Source organism: Enhydra lutris, unplaced genomic scaffold, assembly GCF_002288905.1.
Source record: "Enhydra lutris kenyoni isolate GAN:26980312 unplaced genomic scaffold, ASM228890v2 scaffoldscaffold23, whole genome shotgun sequence".
In the NCBI taxonomy this organism is placed as follows: domain Eukaryota; kingdom Metazoa; phylum Chordata; class Mammalia; order Carnivora; family Mustelidae; genus Enhydra; species Enhydra lutris.
Window position 1 is genome coordinate 1,123,260 of NW_019154107.1, and position 10,972 is coordinate 1,134,231.

Here is a 10,972-nt window from a genome sequence, read left to right on the forward strand (position 1 = left end):
GACTTTTTCATTCAATTACTCTAATGTTTCTATCTGGCACTCAAATTTTTAAAAGCTGTCCTGAAAAGGTTGTCCTGGCAACCAAAAGAGTTGAAGTAGGTGGTAGCAAAAGGCAGGGCACTGAATTTTATCAGGAAGGAAAAAATGTTACCCATTCAGTGGTTGTTTTCTCCAATCAACGCACAGAGCAGGCAACCATCTCTTAGCCCTGAAAGGCCTTCAGGATCCTAAGGGATCTGGGGACCACACTCCTGAGAACTGCTATACTACTTCAAAAGCTGGAGTGTGGGGCACCTGGGTGGCTTAGTGGGTTAAGCCTCTGCCTTTGGCTCAGGTCATGATCTCAGGGTCCTGGGATCAAGCCCCGCATGGGGCTCTCTGCTCGGCAGGGAGCCTGCTTCCCCCTCTCTCTCTGCTTCCCCCTCTCTCTCTGCCTGCCCCTCTGCCTGCTTGTGATCTCTCTCTGTCAAATTAAAAAAAAAAAAAAAAAAGCTGGAGTGTATTTTTCCTGTCCACGTGTTAGAAATTCTTACAAGTATATGTCCCTAAGCAAGGAAGAATATTATCTGGGGTGTTTTTAAAGTTCTACACACTTAGCATACTGTACTTAGTCTTCTAGAACTTGCTTTTTTCACTCAACTTTAAATCTCTGAGTGCTATCCAATTTGATGCATGTAAGTCTAGGTCACTCATTTTAACTGCTATATAGTATTTCATCGTGTTAGATCTCTGTTTGTCCATTCCGAAAGTGATGAACATTTAGAGTGTTTTGAATTTTTCTCTTTTATGAACAACGCTTCAACAAATGTCCTTGTATGTGTCTCCTTGGGTAATGTACATGTCTCCAGAGCACATCATTAGTATATATAACTACACAGGGACCTCCTAGGTCATATGGTACACATAGCTTCAATTTCACCAATATCTCCCAATTGTTTTCCAAGGTGACTGTACCAGTTAACAGTCGGTAACTTACATTCTATGGCATAGACTATTAGCTAATCACTAACTGAATTTCCTTTTCTTCTTAGGCCTTCAGCTATACTACATTTCCCATCCCCGCTTGCAGTTAGATGTGACCATGTGTTTGAGTTCTAGCCAAAAGAATGTGAATGAAAGTGAAGTACCCAATTTCCGTGCCTTGGCCATAAAACTCTCCCATAAACAATCTCCTATACTCTTTCCTGATCCCCCAGCTAGATGTCTACATCCAGGGTGACCTTCCTTCAGAGCTGCATGTTGAAGATGGCAGAGCCACTGGTAGCCCAGATCTCTAGATGACACCCTTATTGACCTGGACACACACCCGGCTGTTGTAGGAATCAGAAATAAACTTCTGTGTTTATTCAGTGAGATTTTGGACTTCGAGCAGTTAGCCTATGCTAACTAATACCTCTTCCCATGAATAGTTTATGAGATTTGATCCTTTTCCACAACCTTATCAACACTTAGAGAATTCTGCTTTGAAACTGCTCCCCAATTGTCAGTCTGAATTTATTGTTTTGATCTGCTTTACTTTCTCAGGTTACTATAGTGAGGTTAAGCCATCATTTCACATGTTTGTTAATTTCCTCTATATTGTAGAATACAATCATAGAAATATAATATATAAAGTTACTATAAATGAGAAAGGGAGTCAACTTGATTAAAGGGAAATAATAAAGTAGGACACTTGGACTGAAAATAATCTTTTGGTTATCCTGGCACTTCTCTTTGCTATTAAGAGAAGTAATGAAAAGAGATTATTTACAAACCCAGAAGCTAAAGAGTGATGTCACCTGCTATCTAATCAAATAGAAACAAGCTCTCAAGTCAAATTGAAACTTAAATCCAATCAACTCTAAGTGGCTGGTTCTCCAAAGACTCTTAGGATTAAGCCTCTGTATTTGTTATTTATTAATCACCCCAAAACCTTCTCTAAAAATTGAGAACCAAGTTTCAGTACTTTCGGGTTCTCTATGGTATTTATATCTGCAAATCTCATCTCTATCCTGCTCATTTTTTTTTAAAGGTCTGTTATGTGGGTCATAATTACAATGCAGAATAGAAGGAGTGAGAGTGGCGGCCCTTGAGATCCCTGACTTTAAAGATATGGTTTCTGATCTTTTGCCAATACATTAGTTATGTTTGTAGATATTTAAAAAAAGATTTATTGATTTATATGGGAGAGGGAAATAGGTAGGGACAAAGGGAGGGAGAGAGAGTCCCAGGTAGACCCCGAGCTGAGCACAGAACGGACAAGGGACTCAATCTCCCAACTCTGAGATCATGACTAGAGCTGAAACCAAGAGCTGGACGCTTAACCAAATGCACCACCCAGGCACCCGTTTGTAGATTTTTTTAAACATTATGCTTTATCAAGATAATACAACTTCCTAGAATGCCTAGTTTGCCAAGAGGTGTTTTTAAAAAATCATCCTAGATGCTGAATCTTATCAAATGCTTTTCTATACCTATTGAGATGATCACACTATATTTTCCTTTAATTTATTAATGTGGTAAATTGCATTAGATTTTCTTATAGTAAATTTCCTTGTATTCCTGGGTAAACTCCACTTGATTATGATGCATTTTTTTAATACCTTGCTGGATTTATTTTATTAGTATTTTACTTTGTATTTCACATCAATATTCATAGATGAATTTCCTCCACAAATATTATTTCTCATTATATCTTGGAGTTAAGAGTTATCCCTCTTTAACTTTTATCTGAAACAGTTGAAGATCAGGGTTATCTGTTAATCCTTCTCTCCTTCTCACCCCACTGCAGTCACGGGCAAAGCCCCAGCTCTGGTTAAATCCGACTCTTTGCCTTACTCTGGGGGTGCACCTGTGCAGCTAACTGGGGCTGGAGGAAAACACAACCATGCCAATGGAACTCACTGGAAATGAATGGCCCGCAGTGCTGTCCAATAATCCTATTAAAAATCTTTGGTTTCCTTCAGAAGGGAGGACTATTTTATACTCGCTCCTCACTCTTCAAACCTCCAATAACTCCTATCTGTACTCTCAGCTGATGACTGTGCCTGTGTTTCACTGAAAAAGTGGAAACAATCAAAAGAGAATATGGTGCCCATGTACCCCACCTTCCTTCTTGTTTTGATGGATGAGCTTTCTGTGTTCCTCTTTAAGGTCGCCCACCGCACACGTGCATGCTACACTCCAGCCCTCTCGCTCACTCTAGGACTTTGCTCCAGTGGTTCTCACTCTGCCTCTGCTCAGTCTTCCTTAGCAGCTGCTCTGGACCTTTGGGATCTTTCCATTTGTGTAAAGCTCCTCTTTGAACATCATCTTTTCTCTGTCTACGCTCACTCCTGTGATCTCATGCAGCCTCATGACCTTTTAAACACCACATAGATACCAATATAACTCCCGGATTTTTCTCTCCAGCTCAGTCCTCTCCCTTACTTCAAGATTCAAATATTCAATTGCCCACGTACTGTTTCTACCTGGATGCCTCATGGGCACCTCAAACTTGATAAAAACTCCTTATCGTTCTCCCCAAATTTCCTCTTCCGCAACCTTCCCCATCTCAGCAAACGTCAATTCCATCCCACCAGTTGCTTAACCCAAAACCCTGGAGTCATTCTTGACTTCTCTTTTTTCCACACACCTTAGATGCAATCCATGCAATTCTGTCTCTGCAAAATTTCCCCCGGATTCCACCACTCCCAGCGGGCTCTACTGCTACCACCCTTGTCTGAGCGATCATGCTCCAGCTGCAGAAGCTTCCTCACTGGCCACCCTGCTTTGCCTCGTGACCCCTTACAGACCATATTCTATGCAGGTGATGGAGTGATTCTTTTCCAGCGTTATTCAGAGGTCACTCATTTGCTCAAAACCCTCTCAAGGCTTCCCTTCCCACTTAGAATAAAAGCCAAATTCCTTCACCTTCGAAGATGAATGAATAAATAAGCTTCTGGATGTTCCTCATTCCTTGTCTTGTAAACCCACCCTGGACTAGGATTTTTTCCTGACTCAACACATTTCTTTAATAGTTACAGGTTGAATTAGGATTTCATTTTTTCTTAACATTGTTAACATGGATCTAGAAAACTGTCCATTTAACATCTCCAAATATGCTGTCAAAAAGTATTTATAGCATTTTTCCATTTTCTCCTAATATTGTTCATTTGTCCCTCCTCCCTGGCTCCCATCAGTCCTGCCAGAAGTTTATGTATTTATTAGTCTTTTCTAAAAAAGAAATTTTGGGGCACCCAGGTGGCTCAGTTGGTTGGGTGTCTGCCTTTGGCTCTGGTCATGACCCCAGAGTCCCAGGATCAAGGCCCACATCTGGCTCCCTGCTCAGCTGGGAGTCTGCTTCTCCCTCTGCCCCTCCCCCTGCTCATGCTCTCTTGCTCTCTAATAAATAAATAAAATCTTTTAAAAAATAAAAACTAAAAAACAGCTTTTGGTTTGCCCAATCCTTATTGTGTGTGTGTTTTTTAAGATTTTATTTATTTATTTGACAGACAGAGATCACAAGTAGGCAGAGAGGGAGGCGGGGAAGCAGGCTCCCTGCCAAGCAGAGAGCCCGATGCGGGGCTCGATCCCAGGACCCTGGGATCATGACCTGAGCTGAAGGCAGAAGCTTTAACCCATGGAGCCATCCAGGTGCCCCCTTATTATGTTATCTTACACTAACTTTTGCTCCTGTATTATTTCCTTTCTTCTGTTTTCTTGGCTGTACTGTTATCCTATTCTCAATGAGTTCCTTAACTTTCAAGTCTTTCTTCTTTTCTGATATTTATTTCAAAACATAAATTTAAAATCCCATGTTAGCTGTAACTCATTTGTATTGGGAATGCTTCTGCTGTCACTCAGTTCTAGGTGTTTCATAATTTCCATTATAATTTCTTCTTAGAGATACACACCCCCCCATGACATATCTATCCATGATCCATAGAGATATATTTAGAAGTGGGCTTAGTAAGATTCCAAACATACTTGGAGATTAAGCAGCTGCTTGCTATTGCTAACTTTCTTGCATTTTGGCAAAAACTGTGGTGTTTGTGAAGTTGATTCTTCAAATATTTTTGAGACTTTCTCATACCCTAATTTGTCATGAATTTTTAAAAACCTTTGCAAGTTTGAAACAAATATGTATTTTCTATTGGTGGGGTGCAGAGTTCTATGTATGTATACTTGACTGAGTTTCTCATGATGCTCCAATTTTCTATGTCCTAATTATTTCTCTGCTTGATCTATTAGTGTCTTAGGGGAGTATAAAAGTTCTTAATATGATTATGGATTTATTAACTTCTACAGTTGGGTCAAGTTTTGCTTCAATCATTTTGAAGCAGTTATACTCTGCTGATTTAAAATTGCTTTATTTTCTTGGTGAATTATCCTTTTATCACTTAATAATATTTTTTTATCCCTAATAATGAAATTTTTTAAAATTTCAAGATCTACTGTTTGACATTAGTATGATCACACCAATTTCTTCTTTAACATCTGCCTATATATCTTGTCTAACTAAACTACAATCAACCTTTGAGGGCACATGAGTGGCTCAGTTAAGCGTCCGACTCTTGATTTTGGTTTAGGTAATGATCTCAGGGTGGTGAGATTGAGCCTCACCAAAGTGTCCACACTCAGTGGGGAGTCTGCCTGGGATTCTCTCCCTCTTCCTAAACCCCTCTTGCTCACTTTCTTTCTTCCTCTAAATAAATAAACTATTTAAATCTTAAAAAAAAAAAAACCCGAAACTACTTTCAACCTTTGAGTATCCTGTTTAAGGTTGTATCTCTCGCCTTAAAAAAAAATAAATAAATAAATAAAAAGGTTGAGTCTAACACAGGGCTCAATCTCATGACCCAGAGATCATGACCTGAGCCGAAACCAAGAACCAACTGCTTAACTGTTTTATCTCTTATAAACCACATATATCTTGGGGCACCTGGGTGGCTCAGTTGGTTAAGTGTCTGCCTTCTGCTCAGGTCATGATGCCAGGGTCCTGGGAAGGAGTCCCAGGTCTGGCTCCCTGCTCAGTGGAGAGTTGGCTTCTCCCTCCCCATCTGCCCCGCTTGTATACAAGCTTTCTCTCTCTCAAATAAAATCACATTTATAAAAACCACATAGATCTTTAAGATTTTTTTTAATAATTTCTATTACCGGGGCGCCTGGGTGGCTCAGTGGGTTAAAGCCTGTACCTTCGGCTCAGGTCATGATCCCAGGGTTCTGTGATCCAGCCCCGCATTGCATCAGGCTCTCTGCTTGGCGGGTAGCCTGTCCCCCTCCCTGACCCCCCCCCACCTGCCACCCGCCTCTCTGCCTACTTGTGATCTGTCAAATAAATAAATAAAATCTTAAAAAAAATAATTTCTATTACCTGGCTAATTTAAGCATTTACATTTATTGTGATCACTAATATAATTGTACTTATTTGTATCGTCTTTTTTTTTTTTTTTAAACTTCCCTCTCTCCCTAAGCACTCTTTTCCTTCCTTCTCTTGCAGTGATCAAATTTTCTTTATTCCTCCAGTGTTTGAAAAATTATATATTCCTGGGTAGGGGGAGGGTGATGTAGGTGATGGGGATTAGGGAGGGCACCTGTCATGGTGAGCACCAGGTGATGTACGGAAGTGTTGTACCACTGTATTATACACCGAAACTAATACTGTTTAAAAAAAAAAAAAAGTTACACTTGCAAAAAAATTTTTTAAGGTTATATATTCCCTTCACGTTCAAGCATTACAAAGAAATTCTTGATTTAAATATGTAATACCTCTCTCTTTCTTAACGTGATAAAGGCCTAAGATTGCTTTAACCCGGTTTCCATTCTTCTGCTGTGTTATTTCACAGTATTTAATTTAATCTTTTTTAAACTTGTCCCAAATTAGTCTTTATTATTAATACTATTTGTTGCCTACTCCATCTTTTAATTATCCCATTCTTTTCATTTTAAATTCCATTGGTACTGAATAAGCAATATTTACTTTTCTGCTCCCTTAATTATCTGCTTTTTATACCAAATAATCTGCAGTTATAATTACTGCCTTGATCACCATTTCTGATCCATATTCTCTTATCACTACTTTGTACCTAACACTTTTGGTTATGAGCTTTCAAACAGAACTGACATTCAAAAAATGTATAAAATTAGTATTATCTGGACCAAAGTATATCTAGGAATTTTTTTTTCAGTAAATAATTATTTGAAGATAATCCCTGGAATGTACAATTATATTCTCTGTATATACAAAATCATACCTGCAAAAGGACCCTTTCATAAAAATAGCTCTTTTCTTCTTTGCCTTTAAGATTTAATTAATATTTAGTAGCAAATATATTTGACAAATGACTAATGAAAAAATTGTTCCCTTGCACAGATACAGGAAAAGGAATTAGTTTGACACCCTATTGCCTCAAACTGAAGAATAATTAGGAGTTTGACATATTTAACACTGAATGATTTCTAACAAGTGAAATCAATTTAAAAAGCAAATCAGGGGCACCTGGGCGGCTCAGTCAGTTAAGCGTCTGACTTGCGCTCAGGTCATGATCTCAGGGTCCTGGGATGGAGCCCCTTGTGCTCTGCTGGCTCCCTGCTCAGCAGCGGGGAGTCTGTTTGTCCCTCTCCCTCTACCCTTCTCCCCAGTCATGCTCATGCTCCCCATCTCTCTCAAATAAATAATCTTTAAAAAATAAAAATAAAAAGCAAATCAGAAACAGTTCAGAGCTTGTACCAGCTGACACTGAAAAATGCCTCTTAAACATCCGCATATATCTACGGGAAATGGGGAGATAGAGCATCAATTTTAGAAACCACTAGTCCAGCTCGTTCATTTTTTATGGTAAAATATGCATTAAGTGGCTTGTTTTTAGAGTGGTTAGGTGACCTCAGAAAGACGAGATGCTAAATAGATTAATGATCTACAACTGTGAAGACTAGCTCTTGGGGCAGGATGGGGGGGTGGGGGCTAGGAGCGCCCGCCTGTGAAAGCAGACTCACGGGATTTCCCAGCAGAATTCTACCTGGAGGACTCTGGTTAGCCACAAGCATAAAGAGGACAAATACCAGAGCTTCTCACCAACTACCCCCAAAATAAATACCACTAAAGGCTGAAACACCTTTTTTTTCTTTTTTAATCATTAAAATGTTGGAGAGGAAAGTCCAACACTGCAAATTTGCTTTAATAAGACTGTTCTTTTGCTCCTGAGAGAAGGCAAGCCTGGATCAATGGCTGGGTCATTCGGATGGCTCAGAGCCTGCTGGAGGTATTTCATCAACAAGGACTTCACGGTACCTTTCATGTGCCAGGAACACCGCTTAACACAAAAGGAACAAAAGTGATGAGGCCTCTGTGCTTAAGGATCTCACTGCATCGATGCGGAGACAGAATTACGCTTATAGACCGGAAAGCAATTAGTAGTTGTACCAAAGCCTTCAGGAAAGGGAGTAACATGGCCCACGGTGGTGAGGTGAGGACACGTGGCCTAGGTATTTGTGGCCTATATTAAAGTCATAGCACCACCAATAGCGCTGTTTACTGATTGCCTACTGGATGCCAGGCAACGTACTAGGCACTAATTTTTTCTTCACAGTACCTCCGTGGAGGTAGGTGTTACTGTCCCCATTTTACAGATGAGGCCATGAACTTAAGAGAGGTTGAGTAAATGCTAATAGGTCATTCAAGGCAGAGCTGGGTACACAAACACAGGTGTGACACAAGAACCAAGCTTCATCAGCTCTCCTCACAGATACTTCCCTCACAGTAAGGCAGGGAAAAACCTTCCAACTTCAATTTTAAAACAGTCTGTAGATGTGATTATAATACATACTCCAATCAGGAAGGCAAAAATTAACCACCATTTGCCCGCCTAACTCTTTAATTCTCAACTTAATGTCATCTCTTCCAGGACTCCATCCCTGCTCCCCAAACTGGGTTAAGCTCCCCTAGTAAGGACCACAGTCCTTCATGTGCAATTTTAAAAGCCAGCAAGTTCTGAAAATCTAAAGTGTTTTCGTAAGTTTGCAGCAAGCTTGGTGACAAAAGGGTGACCTGAACTGACGTGAGGCTATTGTAAGTCTTTACTTTTCCTAGTCGGTGTGAATATTCACATTCGGATGTGAAAAAAAATGTGTTTGATTAAGGGATGCTGCCTACTGCAGTTATTACAGAATACATGTTTATTACACCTTTCTAAAATTCAAACATTTCTGCCTTGCAAACAACACCTGGCCCCAAAGAGCTCAGACAAAAGACTCCGGAACTATACCCTACGCATAAATCTCACTGCATTACAAGCATTTATTCTTCTTTGTAAGCCCAGCTCCTGACAGAGTGTCTTGCATATAATAGGTACACAATAAATATTTCATGAATGAGGAAATAAGACTGAGAAATTGGCTAAGAAGGGAAAATGGTCAGTGGCCTGGGAATGACAATGGTTCTCGACGTGTAGGCTGAGCCTCTAACTATGGAATGCCACTCTTTCTCAGACAGGGAGGTCCTATTAATAGTTGCTGCTGACTGAGGAAAGGGACAGAGCTGCTGTCTTCATTAGGAATAAAAATAGTCCAGTTGTCTTACATGATGGGCCCACATAGAACTTTAGCCCAGTAATACAGAACAGCAGGCATATCCGTACCTCAGACCACATGGGCAGTCTCACAGGTCCCCCTTGAACTTGGGGGCAGAAGACCTGCATTTGGTTCTGACCCTGCTACATGTCCTAACCTTTTTGGCCTGTAGTTTCCTCATCTGTAAAGTATCAACCAGAGTAATCCCTAACGGCCCTCGCATGTGGGTCTCTAACAGGTAACTCACGGGAGGGGCAAGAACAGTTGCCCCACACACTCTGGAGGAGCAGGATGCAAACCTCAGGAGGTTCTTCACTCCTGTCTACCACCCTGGCAGTCCTAAGTTCACCATCCCCGTCCTTCTGTCCATCCTATACACACACCTCTCTCAACCCGCCCCAAAAAACAGTCAACGCAAAAAGACGCATTTTTGTATCCAGGACACCGGGCGGGGGGGGCCTCTTAGAACCCCAACAAAGGTCAGAGAATTGTGTGAAGAGCGGCCGCACAGCCCTTCGGTCCCCCGAAAGAGAATGGGGTGGAAGGGGGGTGGGAGTAATCACTGGCCGGCAAGCAACGGATTTAAGAAAGAAAACCTCCTAAATGCGAAGTCTCAGGAGCGGGAGGGGATTGGGTAGGGGAACGAGTGCCACGAGAGGGCTGCTCGGGTGGTCCTTCCTTACCTGGTAGCACAGGATGGTTTGCTGGACCAGCCGCGCGTAGCCATCCAAGCGGACCCCGGAATTGCTCCTGCTCCTCATCTCCGCGTGCTGCCGGGGCCGCAGCGCCCGACGGGCCGTGCAGAGGTGGGACGCCCGAAACTGTGGCCGCCGAGCGGGCCTGGTTCCCAAACACTACAGCCTAGGTTAGTTCTCGGGACAGTGCCCGGCAGTGGGCGGTCGAGACTTTTTAAAATGAAAGAGCCAAAGTATGATTGGAAAGCTAGCCAACCAGAGTTTCACTCCTCTGCAAAGCGCGGGGGCGGTAATGAAGGCTGGCGCTAAGGCGGACCCTCCCCGGACCAGGCCGGCCTTACTCTCCACACCCGCTGGTCCCGGACAGCCCCGCGGAAGACGCGAGGAACTGGGTTCTGGACGTGAAACAACGAAGACCCCGACGGGCCTTTTACGTCTTCGAGCGGTCTGGAGGGGCCCCGGGGCGGGCAGCCAGCGCTAGCCTACCCGCCGGCCGCAGCCCACTTTCCGCCCCGCCCCCGCCGCGGAACCCAACCCTCCGAGTCGCGGTTCAAGGGGGGAAAGGAAAGGGGGTAGCCCACAGGAGTACCGGACTACTATGTTCCGGGCGGGAACCAAATTGCCTCCCTGAGCCCCTTACCTCCCCGCCGGCCGTCTACCCCAGGGGAGGCTGGGGAAACAGGCCCTTCCGCGGTGACCACCTGGACGCCCTGGGCCCGCCCCAGGCCCCACCTCTGGGCCCGCCTCCG

The 10,972-nt window shown here is 42.7% G+C and overlaps 1 protein-coding gene across 2 annotated transcripts in view; it reads right to left on the reverse strand.

Annotated features, from left to right (window-relative positions):
* The window catches only part of LOC111150499 (phosphorylase kinase regulatory subunit alpha 2), a 75,455-nt gene extending 64,705 nt beyond the window's left edge, over nt 1-10,750 (reverse strand). For both annotated transcript variants that reach the window (XM_022507980.1, XM_022507979.1), the window contains exon 1: nt 10,212-10,750. In XM_022507980.1, coding sequence (XP_022363688.1) covers nt 10,212-10,289 — 78 coding nt within the window. In that variant the 5' untranslated portion in view covers nt 10,290-10,750. The remainder of the gene's footprint in view (nt 1-10,211) is intronic.
* Between the last annotated feature and the right edge of the window lie 222 nt (nt 10,751-10,972).